At 39.2% G+C, this 22585-nt stretch overlaps 1 protein-coding gene across 2 annotated transcripts in view; it reads right to left on the bottom strand.

The window, feature by feature from the left end:
- Window positions 1-22585, bottom strand: part of LOC114642148 (nuclear GTPase SLIP-GC-like) — a 525435-nt gene that overhangs the window by 475729 nt on the left and 27121 nt on the right. The window contains exons 6-10 of one of the 2 annotated variants that reach the window (XM_028818645.2): window positions 18080-18298; window positions 5655-5855; window positions 5383-5552; window positions 5273-5294; window positions 4882-4968 (exon numbers count right to left, since the gene is read on the bottom strand). The exons of the other annotated variant lie outside the window; for it this stretch is intronic. Coding sequence (XP_028674478.1) covers window positions 4882-4968; window positions 5273-5294; window positions 5383-5552; window positions 5655-5855; window positions 18080-18298 — 699 coding nt within the window. The remainder of the gene's footprint in view (window positions 1-4881; window positions 4969-5272; window positions 5295-5382; window positions 5553-5654; window positions 5856-18079; window positions 18299-22585) is intronic. 2 annotated transcript variants of the gene reach the window in all.

Raw genomic sequence — 22585 nt, 5'->3', positions numbered from 1 at the left:
ACAGACAATAACTTTGAATAATGTTAACGTTTACCCCCCGGGTGGAATTGAAAAGTCGCATAGTGTGGGGGAGGAACGATCTCCTCAGTCTGTCACTGAAGCTGCTCTTCTGTCTGGAGATGACACTGTTCAGTGGATGCAGTGGATTCCCTATGATTGATAGGAGCCTGCTGAGTGCCCGTCGCTCTGCCACAGATGTTAAACTGTCCAGCTCCATGTCTACAATAGAGCCTGCCTTCCTCACCAGTTTGTCCAGGCGTCCCTTTTCTTTATGCTGCTTCTCCAGCACACCACCGCGTAGAAGAGGGCGCGCGCTTATTTGCTTGCCTCATCTTTCCATGCTCAATTTGCCTTTTGATTTGCTCCTGTAAAAATTATAACCATTTTTTCATTTATAAATGAGGCCTAAGGCTATGTGAACGAAAGGCAAAAATAGGGTGTAATGTCTACATTTTTTTTAAATGTAGTAATGCGGATGCAGTCTTACATTCTGTTTCTGACCTTAACAAACAACACTTGCCAGGGTTATAGTGGTTTATCACAGGATCTTGTTTCTTGCTATTTTTATACACTGCTCAAAAAAATTAAAGGAACACTTTGAAAACACATCAGATCTCAATGGGAAAAAAATCCATCTGGATATCTATACTGCTATGGACTGGGTAAAGTGTTAGGAACAAAAGGTTGCCACATCGTTTGATAGAAATGAAAATTATCAATTACACAGGGCTGAATTCATGACACCTCGAAAATCAAAGTAAAAAATTGATATGACAGGCCAGTCCATTTTGCTGAAATTTCATTGCAGCAACTCAAAAGCGTACTCAGCAGTTTGTATACATGTCTGACAATGTCAGGGCTTAATGCTCCTAATGAGACGACGGATGGTGTCCTGGGGGATCTCCTCCCAGATCTGGACCAGGGCATCACTGAGCTCCTGGAAAGTCTGAGGTGCAACCTGGAACCATCGGATGGACCAAAACATAATGTCCCAGCGGTGTTCTATCGTATTTAGGTCAGGTAAGCAAGGGGGTAGTCAATGGTATCAGTTCCTTCATCCTCCAGGTACTGCCTGCATACTCTTGCCACATGAGGCTGAGCATTGTCGTGCACCAGATGGAACCCAGGACCCACTGCACCAGCATAGGGTCTGACAATTGGTCCAAGGATTTCATGCCGATACCTAATGGCAGTCAAGATGCTGTTGTCTAGCCTGTAGAGGTCTGTGCGCCCCTCCATGGATATGCCTCCCAGACCATCACTGTCCCACTACCAAACCGGTCATGCTGAACGATGTTACAGGCAGCATAGCATTCTCTACAGCTTCTCCAAACCCTTTCAAGTCTGTCACATGTGCTCAGGATGAATCTGTGAAAAGCACAGGGCACCAGTGGAGGACCTGCCAATTCTGGTATTCTATGGCAAATGGCAATTGAGCTCCACGGTGCCAGGCAGTGAGCACAGGGCCCAATACAGGACGTTGGGCCTTCAGGCCACCCTCATGAAGTCTGTTTCTGATCGTCTGGTCAGAGACATTCACACTAGTGGCCAACTGGTGATCATTTTGTAGAGCTCTGGTAGTGCTCATCCTGTTCCTCCTTGCCCAAAGGAGCAGATACTGGTCCTGCTGATGGGTTAAGGACCTTCTACATCCCTGTCCGGCTCTTCTAGAGTAACTGTCTGTCTCCTGGAATCTCCTCCATGCCCTTGAGACTGTGCTGGGAGACACAGCAAACCTTCTGGCAATGGCAAGTATTGATGTGAAAAAACAGCCAGAAAAGATGAGGAGGGAAAAATGCCAGTGGCCTCCACCTGTTAAACCATTCCTATTTTGGGGGTCGTCTCACTGTTGCTCTTCTAGTGCACCTGTTGTTAATTTCATTGACACCAAAGCAGCTGAAACTGATTAACAACCCCCTCTGCTACTTAACTAACCAGATCAGTATCCGAGAAGTTTCACTGACTTGATGCTATACTCTGATTAAAAAGTGTTTCTTTAATTTTCTCTATAATTCTACGTATTCAGAGTAAACAAGCCTTTAGAAGACTTTCATAAAAAAATACCATTGCTTAATCATTTTCTGAGAAGAATATATCAGCAAATGAAGTCATGGGTGCCATTTCAAGCATGACATACATTACTTAAGTGTATGAAATTTACTGCAGCTTAGGAAAGGTAAAACTATTGAAAATATTCAAAGGTGAAAAATAGGGGGGCTAATTAGAGCAGCGCTTCTTTTTTTACTACTTTTTCCCTTGATTTCTTGTTTTATGTTTAGTCTTGTTTGAGAACTACCTTGTTTGTGTTTGGTTTTTATTCCTGGCTTGCAAGAGATACATTTGGGTTGTGGTTGAATAGGCAGATTTGAAAATGAATGAATGGATGGAAAACATTGTTTCCTAAAATAACAAAATTCGATTTTTGCAAGTCTAGAATGTGACTCTCATTTAAGACTCTTGATACAGAGCTGTAATTTATAGCAATTTAAATCAGGTTAGAAAGGCTTTTAATATTCTAGTTATATGTAATATGTGCTTTAAAAGGTATGTGGTTAAATTGCTTGTACATTTTTTTTAAAATACAGGTCATGAGCAACATTCAATATATCTGTTCCTGAATATTTGATTTAAGCAAGCCACTTTAAGAAATTCCAGCTATGTATTGTAATGCATAAACATTTTACATTTTTGTAAATTATGTTAATTTTGTATAGATGTTAGGATGTTTTTCTTCACAAAAAGAACAATATACATGTTTAATAAATTACCAAGTAGTATGGTAGTGAGTAGCACATTAGGGGTCTTCAAATGTCAAATCAATATTATTTTGGAAAATGTAGGTGAATAGGTTAGTCAGACTAGTTGGGCTGACTGGTCTGTGCTCATCACAGTAATGTCCTAATATTGCATAATAGTAAGTAATGCTTTCAGGGCAAAGTAACTGAACATTTTTGTTCATGCCAACCTGGTATGCAGAGGGAACATTTCTTCTCACTGTCCCTTCATTTTCACTAAATACCTATGCACAATATGGCAAAAGCCCGCTGAGCATGATGGTTGTCAACTGCCTCAACAGAATATAGACACATGGAAAAGAACAATAAATATTAAGGTCATATTTGAGAATACTTCAAGTATGACACTGAAAGTAACATGGTGGTCTGGTTTGTGGAACTCAAAGTGAAACTATCCAATTAATTTAAAAACACACTTAAACTGCTTTCATAGAGTAAAGAAGTTGAGGACCCTGACATGTTGCAAAAACACAAACTTACCTAAAAAGGTAAAATGACATGTTATGTTGCTCAAAAAATGTTACATGTTCCTTTGAAGAAAACTGCTGTTTGGTCACTTCAGTTGCTCAAACACAAAAAGTGACAAAGTGGGCTAACACAGCTATTTATCAAACCAGGAATGTCTAACAGTTTGTGCTAATGGCCCTGATTTCATTAGGTACTATGAAGTCTTTAATCCAAAATTTAAAACTCATTTTACAAAACTTTCTGAAGATACCTTTCTATGCAAACAGGTGGAGTAATAAAGAAATGTTACTTAGCCTTTAATGGGCATATCTGCTTCTTGTACAGTTCCTTTCTATAATGTAGTCAAGTCAGGTCAAGTTGGGGAGCAGGCACTGGTACAGTGCATTGCTGCACCCACTAAACGATGAAACAACTTGGGATCCTGGTTTGCAAACCCCCAAGCAGACATGCGGTCCAGTCGCACCCTCCGGAAATGACCCTCTATCTGCCGCAGCCAAGTGTTACGTGGGCGACCCCAAACAATGAGGATCCTATGAGCTGGATCACCCTCGGTGAAATGCGCCACATGACCGTAGTGCCGTAACTGATGCTCCCTCACAATGCAGGTAATGTGCCTCATTCGGGACTCCATGAGCAATCGCTCATTCGACACAAAGTCAAACCAACGGTACCCAAGGATTTTCCAGAGAGACACAGTACCAAAGGAGTCCAGTCTTCATCTCCGGTCACTGGATAGCGTCCATGTCTCGCAACCATATAGCAACCATATATAATGTAGACACAGCTTCAATGTGTTCTTCTTCATCCAACAGCATTTTTTAAAACTACACTAACATCCATCCATCCATCCATTTTCCAACCTGCTGAATCCGAACACAGGGTCACGGGGGTCTGCATAATAGTTAACTGAGGTATTCTGCCAGAGGTATAATTTAAAATAGAAACAACGCAAGTTTCATAAAACTAAACTGAAAATAAAATGAGAGGTGAATATAGTATAGAAATAAAATGTAATTTAAAAAATAGAACTAAAATAACCTTGGTGCCGAGTTGTTATTTGCTGTTTTGAATTATTTTTATCATCATGATAAAAAATGTCATAACATTTTCTTTTTTGGTAGCTGTGTTGTTTCCAGGAAATCCCATTTTACTAGTCTTACAACATGATTGTGCATTGTGATGTCAGATTCCATTTTCCTGCATCAGATTGTGGCACCCAACTCAGTGTTCTACTGTAGTTTCACATATCAAATATAGATATATATTTTTTAATGTCAAGTTAGAAACAAAAAAGTAAAGTTGGGAATAGGAATTTCTGGCTACTGTTTTGATGTTCCTTTGGCTTGTACATTGGCTTTGACATTTTTTTTTAATCTCATTTCTTCTCCAGGCTTCCTGAGTGAGACAGCATATGTAATGTGTCATTCCTACCAGAATGCATTGAGGCAACACCTGCTCATTTTTCCGTGATGATACCTTCTCTATTGGAGCTGGCTACATCTTGTGACCCTGATCCATTGTTTTAATACTTATTTGAGTACTGCAAGAAACAGAACTTGAACTTAGTGTATTTTTTCCTGTAAATAAAGCTATACGCAATAATAAAAAAAAGCCTTACCTTTACTTGGTTATCGTATTTGTCAATAAGCTTCATTTTGGCCTCTTTATTCCTTTTTGTTATCTCTTTTCTTTCATCTTCAGAACCCTTTAAACACATATTTTAAAAGAGACAATAATGTTGTATATGACTAGTAGATTTTTTTAGTTTAGAATATCTCAAAGAAATACAAATGTAAGTAATTATAATAGTAATAACAAAATAATATTTACCAGTTTAATTTTAATATTGTTTCTATTCAAGTCCATACTTCAGCATTACATAATTTAATGCAAAGTACTATACAAACACTTTGCCAATTCAAAAATGATGCAAAAAGCACTATTTTTATTTACATGCCATGCTGTATATACTTTATGTCAAACCCTTAAAAAAAGAAAAGAATACTTACTGCATCTTTTGACATTTCATTACTAGAAATGAAAAGAAATAGTGCTTATTTAACTCATAATAAAAATACAAATTAAAAATTTAACATTAATTATAATAATCATCACTTGCCTTTCAATCCCAGTGACATCGGTCTTGGTGCAGATGATGTCTATGTTTTGACACCTTCCTCCACCAGCAATGCCATCTAGTCCTGTGTTGAGGATTTCTAATACATTTCTGTTTGATTGAGCTCTGGTGATATCCGCAACAATCCAAATATAAGAACACTTGGTAATATACTATTTAAGGAATAAAGTAGGTTTCTATTACTTTGTCATCCCAGGATTTAAAGACAAAATTAATGTACAGTTTAAAGGTATTAAACTAAGCATTCCACATACCTCCTTCCACATGTCATTTCTCTCTTTATTTGTATCTCCAGTTCCTGGAAGATCAACCAGTACCACTTTATCTGGTAGACTACAGGTTTTCTTTGGCACAAAAATTTTAACAACCTTCACCAAAGGCCAGTAAGAACAGGAGGAATCCACATCTGAATCACTGCTTATATAGGACTTCATCTTCTTACACAGATCTGAAGCCTGTGTGCAGTTAATAAATACAAATACATGTTATATTTATTTCTTTCACTTAAATATAACTATAGTTTGAAAATTATATTCTGGGATTTGGTGACATCAGTTCCGAGTGATTTCTGAGCAGGTGCTTAGCTGGCAGCAATGTTTTTAGTTTTTCTTTTTTTTAAGCTATTCAAGATATTCTGTATTTAATTAATCCAAAAGGAATCCCTTACAAGTATATTAAAACATGAGCAGGAAACCAAGAGGTCAGGAAAAAATGGAAAAAGTAGCTAAAGTTTCATTAAAGTCTAAGCTGGTTTGAAGTTCTTAATATGATCTGCCACAGACAGCTGAAGTTAACAGGAGAAGGAATCAGCTCAGGAAGGACTTCACGATGCAGTATGCACTCCGGCCAACAGCCAATATGAGAACGAAACGGGGAGTAAGCCGGGCAATGAAAATTCGCCACTTTTGAGTGGCATATCTGAACCAAGCATGATCTCTTTAACTTTGCTACTACGGGCTACTACCAACACCCACTGTGAGTCAACAGCATCATCACCAACGGGATACAAAACTCCTCCTTTGGTACACGAAGAAGATAGAAATGAAGTTGCGCTATCTGAGTTGAAGGTATTGAATACAGCACTGGGGGTAAATATAAATGATATAAAGAATCATATAAAGGATATAAAGAAGGATATAACAGAAACACACAGCAGAATAGATACATTGAAGTAGGATATAAAATATCAGGAGAAGCGATTCAGCAATAACTTTGATGTAAAGTTAAAAAAAAATCTAGCAAAAACTAATGGAAAAATAGAGGAAAGCATGAGCAAAATTGAGGATAAAATTGAACACTTTGTGCTCACCTGGAAGAAGCTAAGCAAATGTTTATGACTTGCATTGAAGGAGGAGAACAATTTACATCCACCACTATCAAAAGAGCAACTGGTGTACAATCTGAATGCAAAATGTTCTGTAATAAATTAGCAGTGTTTGAAGATAGATGTAGAGTGAACAACAAATGATTTCCTAAAAACCATAAAAGTCCAAATCCAGTGAAATTGGTAGCTGAATTATTTTCCAAAATAACAGGAGAAAACTTTAAATCTAACACTGAGATATCAGCTGCTTATTGCATACATTGATCGAATGTCTCATTTTATAAAACTTTTTCAGCTAAGTTAGCTCCACTATTATTAGCAACATTTCTAGAAGACAGAAACAACAAAATTCTACAACAAAACTTTTTCCCCAAGTATTAATTACCATTTTTCCAAAGAAAAATAAGGACTTACCACAATGTGTAATGTGTGTGACTAATTTCACTTCTGAATAATGATGTTAAGATACTCACCCAAGGTTTTAGCTAGAAGGAATGAGAAAGTACTTCCTTCTGTAATGTCACAAGACCAAACTAGATTTATTAAAGTCAGACACTTAGTTTCATACTTTTTATGTCTGCTTAATATATTATGCTCACCCATAAAATCTAACAAACCAGAGATCTTATTATCTTTGAATGCAGAAAAAGCCTTTGGCATCCACATTCACCACATTGCACAAATTTGAGTCTGGCCCAGATACATGTGTATGGATAAAATTGCTTTATACAACAAGTCCACAAGTCTCAATCTGCATCAGCAACACAAACTCAAACTACTTCATACTAAAATGTGGTACTCAACATGGGTGACCTCTATCACCATTGCTTTTTGCAATCGCCATTGATCCATTCGCCATTCATTTTCAAAATACATTAGAGATAACAAGGATTATCAGAGAAGGACTTGAACAGAAAACATCACTATACGCCGTTGATATGGTATTGTATATATCATACCTCCAAACATCTTTACCATTAGTCCTTAATGCATCAGCAGAATTTCAAAAGTTATCTGGACTGAAAATCAATTTGAATAAAAGTGTGCTTTTTCCAGTGAACTCTCTAGCACACCATACAAGACTTGACGTCTATCTACTCATTTTATCAGAATAGTTTAAATATCTATGGGTAAACATTACAAGCGAATATAAAGATCTTTTTCAACACAGTTCTGCTATTAACATGGAAAAAAATCAAACACAATGTGAACAGACAGTCTATCCTCCATTTCACATTTGCTGGTAGAATCAATACTGTCAAGATTAAGAATAGCTTCTATTTTTATATCAGGGCATCTCTATATACATTAACAAATTGTCCCTTAAGAAACTAGGATTAATTATAACCTAATTTATCTGGAAATAGTGACATCCACATATTCAAAATGCGACCTTACAAAGACCTAAAGCAGAAGGTGTCATAGCTGTATCTAACTTTCAATTTTATTTCAGGACGACAAATACAGTATACAAGCTATAAAGTCCTGAACATTGGCACAAATTGATGAATTTACACCAGCCTGGTCAACAGTGGAAACAAAATCTTGTATTTCTTGCTTTGTGCACCAGTAAATACTAATTTTGATTAATAATCCAAATTGTCCACAAATCTACTCGGAATGTGAAATCAATGTAGGATGCACTTCAAGGCACAAAAGCTTTTATCTATTGCTTCTCTACACCATAATCATCTTTTTCAACCCTCTCAATCCTACACAGTATTTACTCTGGAATATATCTGGGATTATAATACTTATAGAACTGTATATAGATAATAATTTTGCATCTTATGAACAATTACACTTCAAATTTAATTTCCCAGCAACACAAATTTTAAACTACTTTCAAATTAGAAATTTCGCTAAAAGAAACCCACTCGGTTTTCCACACCTTCCACCCATTTCTGTTTTAGAAGAATAATGATCCACAGCACAACAAAGTTTTTACTTCTTGAACACTGTTGGGTGTTTCTTATAGATTTTTTGGTGCTGATCACGAATATCACATCAAAATTTACCCATCACGTACCATTTCAGTTTTGTCATGATTTTTTCTTATATTTGTATCCAAACATTTTTGCTCCCGTAAGTGACTTATCAACAACGGTTTGTGCAGCCTGGGCATGTCCAGGCATGGAATCAGGCCAGGTTGGAAGATGTTCTGTGGAAGTTGACATCCTGGGCATGCCTGGGCAGGTCTGAACGAGCTTGACGCTGTCTCAGCATGTTATAATGGTGACTTGCATACACCGATCCTGCTCATTTGGTTGATAGTCAGTGTGTATGTATAGTATCAGTATAGTAAAGTATAGTATCTGTAGCAATATAACAGTAAGTAAATTGATGTTATAGATGTTTTGGTGTCGGCCAATATGTCTTATCAATGTCGTAACTGCCGCGATACATTCTACTATATCTGTGGCAAATATACACTTGCACCGTTGAATGACTGCTCTTGTGAAGAAAGCTTATCATCTGTATTTCGGCTGCAAAATTGGTGATCAAGTTCAAGGAATGGCGCCTCACATTTGCTGTGTGACATGTGTTGTCAGTATGAGAGCCTGGCTCAGAGGCATTCGAAAGACGATGCCGTTTGCTGTTCCTATGATATGGCGAGAACAGAAAGACCATGTGATGGACGGTTACTTCTGTTTGACTAATGTGTCTGGTTTCTCTGCCAAAAACAAGAAGTCAATTGAATATCCTAATCTGCCTTCAGCAATGAGACACGTGCCACATGACGGCAGTCTTCCAATTCCGAAATCACTAGAGAATTGGACCTTAGACGAACCAGATGAAGAAACTGCAATGCAGTAACATTAACCCGGATTTTAAACCGTGCTCATCAGGCGATCCACATCTGATAATGCAGTCCGAATTGAACGATTTGGTTAGAGATTTGGGTCTGTCAAAAACAAAAGCCGAGTTGCTGGGTTTGAGACTGCAGGAATGGTGTTTGCGGTCACAAGGTATGAAAATTTCTGTGTTTCGAGGCCGACATCATGATATAACCAAATTTTTTGCTCAAGTCAACAGTCTTTGTTTCTGTTGTGACATTGAAGGTTTGTTCTCGGCCTTGGGTTGTGATCACAACCTGGAAGAGCGGCGTCACTTCATTGATTCATCAATGTTAAGCCTGGAAGCTGTTCTGCTACACAATGGCAATGTTTATCCTTCAGTACCAGTTGGCTATGCAGCACACATGAAAGAAACGTATGAGAATATGGAACTGTTGCTGAAGCACGTCCAGTATAGCAGGTACAAGTGAAATATCTGTGGAGATCTTAAAGTCGTTGCTCTGTTACTACGACTGCAGCTCGGCTATACAAAGTACTGTTGTCTCATCTGTAAATGGCACAGCCGTGCCAAAGAGTCGCATTATTCTCGATAGAACTAGCCACTCCGTAAAAAGTTAGTTCCAGGACATAAAAATGTGGCACATGAATCGCGTGTCGACCCGGGAAAGATATTTTTGCCTCCTCTTCACATAAAACTGGGACTCATGAAGAACTTCGTGAAAGCACTGAACAAGGAAGGCGAAGGTTTTCGTTATTTAAGACAGATGTTCCCAAGAATAACCGATGCCAAGATCAAAGAGGGCATTTTTGTTGGCCCCCAGATCAGACATGTTATGAGTGACAAGTGGTTTGAAGATCTGTTAGATGGACCAGAAAAAAATCTCCTGGAAAGCCTTCAAAGATGTTGTTGACAATTTTCTGGGCAATTTCAGAGCCCCAAACTACATTCAGCTGGTAGACAAACTTCTCAAAGCATACAAGACAATGAAGTGCAACATGTCACACAAGATTCATTTCCTCCACTCACACTTGGACTTATTCCCCGCAAATCTCGGTGCTGTCAGTGACAAACACGGTGAAAGGTTTCACCAGGACATTGCTACGATGGAGAAACGATCCGTCAATGCTTGCTGACTACTGTTGGACACTGCAACGTGATGCACCAGACATTGAATACAAAAGAAAATCAGGAGTAAAACACTTTTAATTCTGTTGAATTTAATAGCTTATGTGAAACATAAACGTGACTAAATACGTTATTGTCAGTAAACATATTAATGTCTATTTCTCAGAGTTCTTACATGATGCAGTAAAACCAAAACCATATTTTTGCATACCCAGTAGGTACCTGTCACAATCAGCAAAATCTTTTTAGGAAGCAAGACGTTTCAAAACAATTGTTGTGCAGTGTGATCAGTCTTAAAGACACAGACAGCATCTCAACAACAGACGTGGGTAGAATAGCCAAAAATTGTACTCAAGTAAGAGTAGCGTTACTTCAGAATAATATTACTCAAGTAGAAGTAAAAACTAGTCATCCAAAAAATTACTCAAGTAAGAGCAAAAAAAGTATTTGGTGAAAAGACTACTCAAATACTGAGTAACTGTTTGATCATAATAAATGATTTATTTTTTAGAAATGTAATAAGACAGACAAAAATATAAAATAATGTGCAAAGTCTGCTATTTCCCAATAACAAAATAAAAAATGAGTAAAAATAAATAGCATCTTTATAAAATAAAGATGCACAAATAACACAAAGGTCCAAATCTCAGTTTTTCACAACAAAGCTTTTGAAGCCAATAACTACAGTAGGTACCATGTATGTTTGAATAGTGCAAACTACTTACAGCAATTATTATGTTCACTTGCCCTCCAAATAGCACAGCTAATAGAATATAACATTAGAACAAGATAGATAGATAGATAGATAGATAGATAGATAGATAGATAGATAGATAGATAGATAGATAGATAGATAGATAGATAGATAGATAGATAGATAGATAGATAGATAGATAGATAGATAGATAGATAGATACTTTATTAATCCCCAAGGGGAAATTCACATACTCCAGAAGCAGCATATTAATAAAAACAATATTAATTAAAGAGCAATAAAAGCACAGTGCAAGTTAAAAAATGCAAAGTCGAGAGTGCAAGGCAGGTATAACAGTCAATAACATTGTATAATGTTAACTTTTAACACCCACCCAACCCCCACCTACCCCCCTCTCACCTCCCACCCCCCGGGTGGAATTGAGGAGTCATACAGTGAGGGGGAGGATCGATCTCCTCAGTCTGTCATTGGAGCAGGACAATGACAGCAGTCTGACGCTGAAGCTGCTCGTCAGTCTGGAGATGATACTGTTCAGTGGATGCAGTGGATTCTCCATGATTGACAAGCGCCCATCACTCCGCCACAGATGTCAGACTGTCCAGCTCCGTTCCTACAGTAGAGCCTGCCTTCCTCACCAATTTGTCTAGGCGGGAGGCATCCCTCTTGTTTATGCTGCCTCCCCAGCCCACCACCGCGTAGAAGAGGGCGCTTGACACAACCATATGATAGAACATCTGCACCATCTTATTGCAGATGTTGAAGGACGCCAGCCTTCTAAGGAAGTATAGTCGGCTCTGTCCTCTCTTGCACAGAGCATCAGTATTGGCAGTCCAGTCCAATTTATCATCCAGCTGCACTTCCAGGTATTTATAGATCTGTACCCTCTGCACACAGTCAACTCTGATGATCACAGGGTCCATGAAGGGCCTGGACCTCCTAAAATCCACCACCAGCTCCTTGGTTTTGCTGGTGTTCAGTTGTAGGTGGTTTGAGTCGCACCATTTAACGAAGTCCTTGATTAGGTTCCTATACTCCTCCTCCTGCCCACTCCTGATGTAGCCCACGATAGCAGTGTCGTCAGCAAACGTTTGCACGTGGCAGGACTCCGAGTTGTATTGGAAGTCCGATGTATATAGGCTGAAAAGGACCGGAGAAAGCACAGTCCCCTGCGGCGCTCCTGTGCTGCTGACCACAATGTCAGACCTGTAGTTCCTGAGACGCACATACTGAGGTCTGTCTGTAAGATACTGTAGTTCACGATCCATGCCATCAATTTACTCCCATCTCTGTCAGCTTGTCCCTAAGGAGCAGAGGTTGGATGGTGTTGAAGGCACTAGAGAAGTCCAGAAACATAATTCTTACTGCACCACTGCCTCTGTCCAAGTGGGAGAGGGATCGGTGTAGCATGTAGATGAACGCATCCTCCGCTCCCACCTTCTCCTGGTATGCGAACTACAGAGGGTCGAGGGCGTGGCGGACCTGTGGCCTCAGGTGGTGAAGCAGCAGCCACTCCATGGTCTTCATCGCATGTGATGTCAGGGCGACAGACCTGAAGTCATTTCAGCTCACCAGGACGTGATACCTTTGGGACTGGGGTGATGCAAGATGTTTTCCAAAGCCTCGGGACTCTCCCCTGTTCCAAGCTCAGGTTGAAGATGCGCTGTAGAGCAGGCATGTCAAACACGCGGCCCCCGGGCCGCATGTGGCCCGCAACAGAAATCTGTGCGGCCTGCATGACAGATCCTAGTTAGCACTGAACTTGTACAAAATGATTACTATCGTTTGTAATTGAATCATTCTGCATCTTTGGTGTTACTTATTGACTTTTCTTACTTCTGCCTTCTGACAAAAGCGCGTTTTCCCATGGCATTACGGTACTGGAAACGTCATTTGCTAGTATAGTCTTGAGCCTTGACCAAAGTTAATGAGCTGCAGCGTCACAACTGACGTGCTAGGCTGTAGCAGGGGGCAGTAGGGGCGGCCTTAGGCATGTGCAAATTGTCCACCTGCACAGTGCCGCCAAATCCCAGGGGCGGGATTTGCTGCTGAAGAATGTGAATTTCCCATTGGGATTAATAAAGTATCTATCTATCTATCTATCTATCTATCTATCTATCTATCTATCTATCTATCTATCTATCTATCTATCTATCTATCTATCTATCTATCTATCTATCTATCTATCTATCTATCTATCTATCTATCTATCTATCTATCTATCTATCTACCACACCAATATATATTGAATATAAAACAGAAAGAGAAAATAATGACACAGCTGACGGCAATGGGTGGAGGGTGCAGAACTCTGAGGTGAGAGTGGGTTAGGGTGGTCAAACCTGTTAAAGACGTTGTTCTTCAGGTTTGCTTTCTCCCTGTCTTTCTCGATGGAGGCACCCCACTTCTAGCTGCAGCCAGTGAAGATCTTTTTCCCATCCCACACTTCCTTCATGCTGTTATTCTGCAACTTTTGTTCCAGTTTTCTCCTGTACTGCTCCTTCGCCGCCCTGAGCTGAACTCGGAGTACCTTCTGCACGTGCTTGAGCTCATGCTGATCACCGCCTTTAAAAGCCCTTTTCTTCTGGTTCAAAAGGCCCTTGATGTCACTTGTAATCCATGGCTTGTTGTTAGCATAGAAGCGTACTGTTCTTACTGGAACTACAATGTCCATACAGAAGTTGATGTAGTCAGTAGTGCAGTCAACAACCTCCTCAATATTCTTACTATGTGACCCCTGCAGGTTATCCCAGTCCGTAGTTCTAAAGCAGTCTCTCAGAGCCTGCTCTGCCTCAGGGGACCACTTCCTGAATGAGTACATGGTTGTAGGTAGCTCCCTCACTCTTGGTTTGCAGTGAGGCTGAAGCAGAACCAGGTTATGATCTGCTTTCCCAAGCGCAGGTAGCGGGGTGGCGCTGTATGTGTCCTTAACGTTTGCATACAGTAGGTCAATAATCCTATTTCCCCGGGTGTTACAATCCATATACTGGGAGAAGGCAGGTAATGTTTGTCCAGCATCACATGGTTAAAATCTCCAGAGATTAGCACAAGTGCCTCAGGGTGCTGTGTTTGCAGTTTAGCAACAGCAGAGTGGATAATGTCACACGCTATCTCCACGTCCGCGCGAGGAGGGAAGTAAACAATAACAACAATGACATGTCCAAACTCTCTGGGCAAGTAATAGGGACGCAGATTTACGGCCAACAGTTCGACATCCCTGCAGCAAGTGGAGATTTTGACGTTTACATGTCCAGGGTTGCACCATCTTGTGTTCACATAGAGAGTGAGTCCTTCTCCTTTCCGATTCCTGCAGGTATGTGCATCTCTGTCCACTCTAATTATGCTAAACCCGGGTAGCTCCACATTAGCATCTGGGATGCTAGTTGTTAGCCACGTTTCACAAAAACACAACAAACTGCATTCTCTGTGGGTCCAGACATTTTTCACCAGCGCAGCCAGTTCGTCGATCTAATTTGGTAGTGAGTTCACATTTCCCAGGATCACAGAAGGCACCGAAGGCTTGTATTGCCACTTCCTTGCTAGCCGCTTAGCCTTTAGCTTAGTGCCGGCTCTGCTGCCATGATACAGCCTTCTTACCTCGTCAGGTAAATAGGGAACCACACCGGCACGGGCATTTGTTCTCAGCGGTAGAAGTTGACTACCTGAATAGACGAGTCTCGGAGTGTAAAAATCCATGTCCAGGCAGCTTGTGCACGTACAAGAAGTCTCACTTTACCTTGACTGTCTGTGTCTGTGCATGTTTGGTTAAAACGTGTTTGTTCTTCACTCAGTGAAGTGATGGTTAAGCTTCAGCAGGAGTTGGCTGTCATTTTTCATGTACAGTGGAACCTTGGATTGCGAGTAACTTGGTTTGAGAGTGTTTTGCAAGACGAGCTAAAATTTTTAATAAATTTTGACTTGATAAACGAGCGAGGGCTTGCAATACAAGTAGTCCGTATATGCTTTGTCTACTGATTGTCACGTGATCACAACTGAGCTGATGGTTCTTCTCTCTCTCTTGCTGCGGGATTGTGGGCAATCATCAGTCAGCGTGCCTCACTCATATAGTCAACATCTATATGAGCGTATACTGTTTACTACAGCATTTTGACCACGTGTGTGTCCTGTAACGTGTGAGTCCCCATCTTGCAACCTAAAACACGAAGCTGAGTCTCAATACTTTAGCGACACCATCATTATTCAGCTTGAAACAGAAACAGCGCGGTTATTTATTGTAGTGGGATCTGCCACTCTCCTATACACAGACACAGCCGTCAGGCAGTGTCTATGCCGCCACAGTTTGTGTGTGGTCATGTGACTGCATGGCTACGTCTGATTTGTGAAACGGAGCCATGGGATTATTGTCGCTACGTCTGATTGGTGAATCCGAGTCTTGTGATTATTATTGCTACGTCTGATTGTGGCACAGTCATTCAGTAGATCCACTGGCAGCTTCTCTCTGGCAAAAATATAGCATATCTAAAGGAAAAAAGTAATGATTCGAGTGTTGCCCAATGTGGTGCAGTAAAACTACTCTTAGAAGTACAATTTTTTTTTAAATTTTTTAAAAAGGAGTAAATGTAACTCGTTATTACCCACCTCTGCTCAACAACATATAAAAGAATCTTTCTTTCAAAGATCCTACCATATGGTGGAAGAAGGATCTTTCAATTAATATCTCAGAAAATGAGTTTAAGGCAGCCATAGCTACATATGTGCAAAGCCCTAAATAATTCAACTTAAAATCTTTCATCAGTCACATTTATTTTGTTTAAAATTGCCCAGAATTTATTCAGGGCAAGATCCAACCTGTGAGCATTGCATCAGTGCCACAATGTTTTCTGAAATGTACTATACAGGTCATAAAGTGAATAATTCCAAATATCATATAAACATACCTGTGCCTCTGTTTTTTGTCAGTGTGGCTTTGACGTCATGGACCATAAGGTGTATACTAATTCACTGTAAGCAGGAACACTCAATAAAATTGATTAAAAACAATCAAGTGACAATGAGAAACGAATAAGGTAGATTCACCAGCATTTTTGTGTCAGCTTTTATCCCTCCAGATTAGAGAATTTCCAGTTCGATTGTCTCAAAACACCACTCACATCTACAGTTATTCCCAGTTTCAAATAAAAATTAACAGCGTCAGATCCCTTGGCATGCGTAAGGTAGTATGAAAGAATAAAAGTGAAAAAAAAAGATAACTTTTACAAGTACTATAAATGTACACTGGCTGTTACAGACACAAATCAAATGTATGTTTTTATTGTATAATATTAACAATATTATAATATTATAATAATATTATCAAAACGGTAAATATACAAGACATTCAGGATCGGACAGGGGGACTCTTGATTACAAGTCAGCAATTCTTGCCACTGCACCACTGAAGCTGTTTTGTTATCCTTGAACCTTTTGTGAAAGTGTTGATTTGATCTTTGAACTTCAGGCTATACACATTATATAGTTTATGTCTGCATTTTGTCATTTATTACTAAAATATGAAAAACGTTTCTGTTTTAACGGTGTGTTTGCACAGATTATTGTAGAAATGGAACACACATGAAATTCATGTGTTCCAAATAACGATATATTATTTCCATTCTAAAACTCCAGCACTTCACTCCCAGATAATGAAGGCTGTAACTGGGAGAACTTTGTGCCTGTTCTGCGGCAGTGGGGGGATGGAATAGTAGGCTGCTTGCTGCTTGTCTTGATCGGCACATTTACAAGGCAAAAGATGCTGACGGAGAGGTGCGAAGGGATTTAAGGTGGGCTGGATTTAAAAGTTTTTTCGTAGGCTTTGGTAATTCTAGTGTTAATGTCTGCTACTCCTTCTATTCCACCTGAAGACCACACTGGATCAGAGATCAATCAGCTTACTATGTGAACAAGATTAAAGAGCCATCTGGTCATCTAGGCAAGAACAGCTATTATACATCCAGGTTGTACTGGTATGATTTTTTTCACTCATTTGCTTTGATTCTGCTTTGAGCACATTAGGAACCTTGTGTTAGAGAATGTTAACCTGTGAGGCATGAATAAAAGTGTAAACTTTCTCTCCTTATTCTTTTGGTGTTCTATGTTGTTGCCAGGGATCATGGATATAAGAGAAATAGGAACTATTTAGCTGCAGTAGGAGTAAACCCTGGCAATGATGATAAATGGAGATGCAGATTGTAGCTGGATCTTGTAACAGCATATTGAGTGTAAACATAGGAAGGCTAGAGATGAAATGTGGGACACTCCATGCAGGCCTATATAATTAAAAGTGTGTGAAAATAGGATCACCCCAGGAACATTTCTCAATAAAACAATATAATTGATATCTGCCTTTAAGAAATACGGTTGCTGTATTCTGATGTAGATAAAGTTGATAAAAAATTCTCTGCTTTTGTTTTGCAAGATGAATGAAAGTTCTTCATCAATAGTCTTACTGTCAACTTTGGTACAAGCTGGGCTAGAATGATCCTTTCACAACGGCAGCACCAAGCAAATCAGCATCTGCATCTTGGCATATGACTGTATCTACCTTGTCTACATCACCTTGGAGTATGCTCATGTCACTCTTTCTGTCTTAGACAGATCTTTGCACATTGTCCTTTTTGGGGATGTATCGCAAGTATCTATAGCTGAGAAATGGATGAGACAAAATCTCAAATATTTTGTGTAATCTTAACGCTCATGATTATAAAAATAGAAATTCTTACCAATTTTGAACTAAAGTTATGCTCCAGAGATTTATGAATGTCCTTCCTAACCAATTCAGAAAAACCTTTGGTTGGTCCATCACTTCCATAAATAGCAGTGATTTTTTCTTTTGCATTGAAACTTTCACTATCTTCTCCCTTGTTACGTTCATCACTGTCCTGGTCATTATAATCTTTTTTATAGTTTTCTAAAAGCTCCATCAGTTCATTTTCCCATTCCTGAAATACATGACAAAAAGAAACAAACACCCCCATTATACCACCTAAAAGACATTTTCACAATATGGGTGGCTTGGTAGCATAGTAGTTAGCATTTTTGCCACACAGCTCCAACAGAATAAACTTATATAAAGGCCACTCTCTATCTGTATAAAGTCTACACATTCTTCTCCTGTGTATATGGCTAATCTAAAATATGTGCATGCTAAATTAATTAGGCAATCTAATTAAGCCTGATATTGAGTGAATGTATCATGGGATAAAGTGGTGGCCTGTTCATAGTTGGATAATGTCTTGTCCCCATATGCTCATAGGATTAGCTCCAACTGCCTATGACAATGAAAGAAAATAAAGGGAAAAGGAAACATATTAATAGATTGAAGATAAATCAATGTATGGATATTTGCAAAAACTAAAATTGTGAAACTTTTTATTAACCTGCCAAAACAAGGAAATCCAAATTATTAATTAGAGCTGATTTTCAAATATTATTTATTGATCCATTTCTGCACTTGTGTAGTCTAATTCAGGCTCATATGTCTGTCCCGAAAGCAATCTTTTCTGTATAAGGTGCCGGCCCATCACAGGGCACACTCATTGTCTCTCACAGCAAACCAGTTTTATAACTGATTTTGAGTAGGTGGAGGAATTTGATGTAGACATAGGGAGGATTGGCCAGCTTCTCCCAGGGACTGACCACAATTCAAAACCACAATTCAAGAGATGAGAGGAAACAGTGCTTCCCATTTTCCACAATAAATAATTTTAGTACATACAGCTCAATCATGTGTTTTGAAATGTGTTGAAATTGTCATGTAACTTAAAAGTCCTAAACTTCCTTAATCCATTTCAAGACAACTGGTAGCCATTGTCAATCTTTGCAGCAGTACTGGAATCAAAGCAATAAACATCCATGTTTGTACAGCAGTCAGCATCTGTCCCCAAACATACACATACTCATGAAGAACCATTTTAGAATTTAACCATTGTGCTATAGTGCCAGAGTGTGACAACTTATTATATAATTAATTTCTTAAATCTTTCCAGTGCCATATTTATTTAGCACTGACAACTAAAATTTTTTGAAGCCCTTTGAAAAATCACAGAAGAAAATTGTGGCAAACACAGCACTACAAACAGTTTATACTCACTGATGATTCTGGAAAAAGGAATATCAACAAAAGAACAGTGAATCTTTCAAATATCCCTTCTCCCATTACCTTGTTAAAACACAAAACTGTTGTTAGAAAATTACGTCCATGAGAGGACAGGCAGGTTGGGTTTCAGTGTAAAAAGGTTAGCTGGAGGAATGGAATGGAATGTCCAGGAGAACAATAGGTTGCTAGGAAACTGAAATAAGAATCCATGTTATTGCTATACTGTATATCCAAAATGTTTGATGCCCTTGGTTTCCATTTCAACTTCAACATTTCACAATCACCTTTCTCTCAGTCTCTCTCTATTTGTATATCTTCCCATCTGTAAAACAAGCTTATCCAGAGCATAGTCAGATGCCAGCTGGAACCTATTTCAGTAAGCATTGTGCACAAGATAGGGACAATCCCTGGACAGGGTGCTAGCCCACTTCAGGATGAACACACACACCCACTATGGAAATATTTATTATCACCGGCACTATCAATATGTTGGTCAAAAGCTTTAGAACACCCTCTTTTTTATGTTTTAATTAAATATTAAGCAGTTCAAGTCCAGTAAAAAAAAAAGTAGATGATAAACTGCCAGAGGTTAAAAAATATTTAGGTTACCAAAAATAAAAAATGATGTAATATTCAGAGTTAAATAAAAAAAACTTTTTTCAGGGAACATGGAGTATTGAAAGCTAATGCAGATGATTCCTACAAGTGTCCCAACTTTTGTTGATTACTTAAAACTCCTCTGTCTCTATACAGTGTTGGAGAAAACTGTGTTGCTACACCCTCTGAGGCCTTATTTGGACAATATTGCACTGTATAAGTTCTATCTCAATGGCAAGAAAAAAGGCAATTAACAAAGGAAGACCAATAGACTAGTATAGCCCTTAAAAGGGTAGGTATTTGCTTTAGAGAGACTGCACAGAATGCCAAGGTGTTAGTGACTACAGTTTCCTACACCATCAAAAGAAACCTGTAAACTGGAAGCTCTGTCAGGAAGAGCTATGATATATATATTGTGCAGATGGCTGAGGCTCTTGCCCAGCCAGGACGCCTTGAGGATGGAAGGAACGGGAGAGAGGCAATACCTCACCCCGGAACACGAGAGGGCAGCCCCCCTGGTTTGCATTGGGGCCACAGGATTGGAGATTGGAAGCTCAACCCTGCTGGGGCCCGTGGCCACTGCCTGGACAATTGCGGAGCCCTGGACGGCAGCACTTCCTTCACACGCGGAAGTGCTGCCAGAAGAAGATCCGGGCTCACCTGGAGTACTTCCAGGAGCCCATGCAGCACTTCTGCCACACCCGGGAGTGCTGTCGAATACTAATGGAAGTGCACCTGGAGCAGTTCCAGGTGCAATGTAAAAGGGGCCGCCTCACTCCATTCGGAGTTGGGAGGTGGAGGACAGAGTTTGTGCCGAGGAATGAAGGTGGCAGAAAAAAAGAGAGGGGGAGAAAGAGAGAAAGAAGAGGGCAAAAGGGACCGAGTAATAGTGGTTGTTGGTGATCTGTTCTGTAATGGGCAGTAGAAGAAAAATAAAGCGTGTGCTTTTGGACTTATGTGTCACTGTGTCTGTCTATGTCGGCGCTGATTTACCGCTATATATATATTGTCACACACTGTGCGCATGGGAGGCAGCTAAAGGGCCTGAATGAAGGCAATTCCATGCCAGACCAGGGGTGGTGAAGTGTACTAATCCTTTCTCTCTTTCCACTTCAGACCAATGATGTCACTTCCGGTTCCAGCCCTGCTGACGACACTTCTGGTACCAGACTCGCTGACATCACTTCCTCTACTCTCCCTTAAAACCACCATGTTTGCCTTATTAATTCAGTTCTGTTTCGGACTCCAACCAGTACATATCTGTACATCATTTTCTATCCATTTTGTAGGCAGGAACAATATACGGATGGCTGCTCAAAACCTTTTTGTGGCTCCTTTGTTTTGTCTTTGACCAGATAAGCTAGAGAAAAAAAAACAAAACCTGCAGGGGTTCCAAGGCCAAATGGCCATGCAGCCCACAAAAGAAATCCAATATCTTTTGCTAATCACTTATGAGCAAATGAGCAAAACATGCATGATGCCACAGGTAAGCAGTAAACTCTATGGCAGACTTATGTCTATGACTGAAACAAAATCAAAAGCATTAACTACTGGTATTTATTGTGAAATGGATTGCATTAGACCACAAACCTCTAAATATAAAGTAGTTGAAGATGCAGGGCTGAGCTATATCATTCACCCATATCAGATAATTACACATTACTTTCACATGGGAAAATTGTATCATATATCAAAGATTTATATGAAAGTCTTCATAGTTTGAGGAGCTAAAAAACAGTATAGCAGTCACATTGACAGTGAACTACTGAACATTGCTGAACTACCTTGGTTAGACATGTAATTAATCAAGTAACTTTTTGTGACTACAGTAATTAAATTAAATTGTAATCATCTGACAGCCCTACACACACACACACACACACACACACACACTAATATATATATATATATATATATATATATATATATATTTATATACTGTATATATATATATATGTGTGCGTGTGTGTGTGTGTAATCATACAGTATATACACCCAGTGTTCACCATATATTCTTAGATAGTGAAGTCAAACTGAGTGCAGGTCAGATTTGCAATGAAAAAGTTGTTATAAGGCAAAAGTACCAGATCTCACCTTTTATTTTTGGCTACAATTATGGTTAGTGTTTTAAAAAAATACCAGTTTTATGGTCCAACATCACATTTTAAGAAAGCATAAGTAACAAAAGGTAAATTAAATTAGTATAAAATGAAAGATATGGTTTAATTTCTTTTGCAGGTAATTCATTGGCTCCTGCTTGAAACCTACTGATGGAACCCTTTATTTATTCTTATCATAGTTTCCCTTTTGAAGACTTACAGTACTATTAGCAGGTGTGTTGTAAGCTTGATAAGGAGAAGAACATTAACTTCACTGGTCTATTGCTTTTCATTGTTTGCCTTCCAACAAACGGGCAGGTAGGTAGGTTTTTTTGTGTATGCTTCCTTTTTCTTTTTTTTTTTAATAAATGGTCAGTAAAGATTTCCTGTAAATTGAACAGATTTTAGTTGCAGTCACTGTTTACACTGTCATC

Source organism: Erpetoichthys calabaricus, chromosome 14, assembly GCF_900747795.2.
Source record: "Erpetoichthys calabaricus chromosome 14, fErpCal1.3, whole genome shotgun sequence".
NCBI classification, from domain to species: Eukaryota; Metazoa; Chordata; class Cladistia; order Polypteriformes; family Polypteridae; genus Erpetoichthys; species Erpetoichthys calabaricus.
This window is presented reverse-complemented; position numbering and strand designations above follow the sequence as displayed.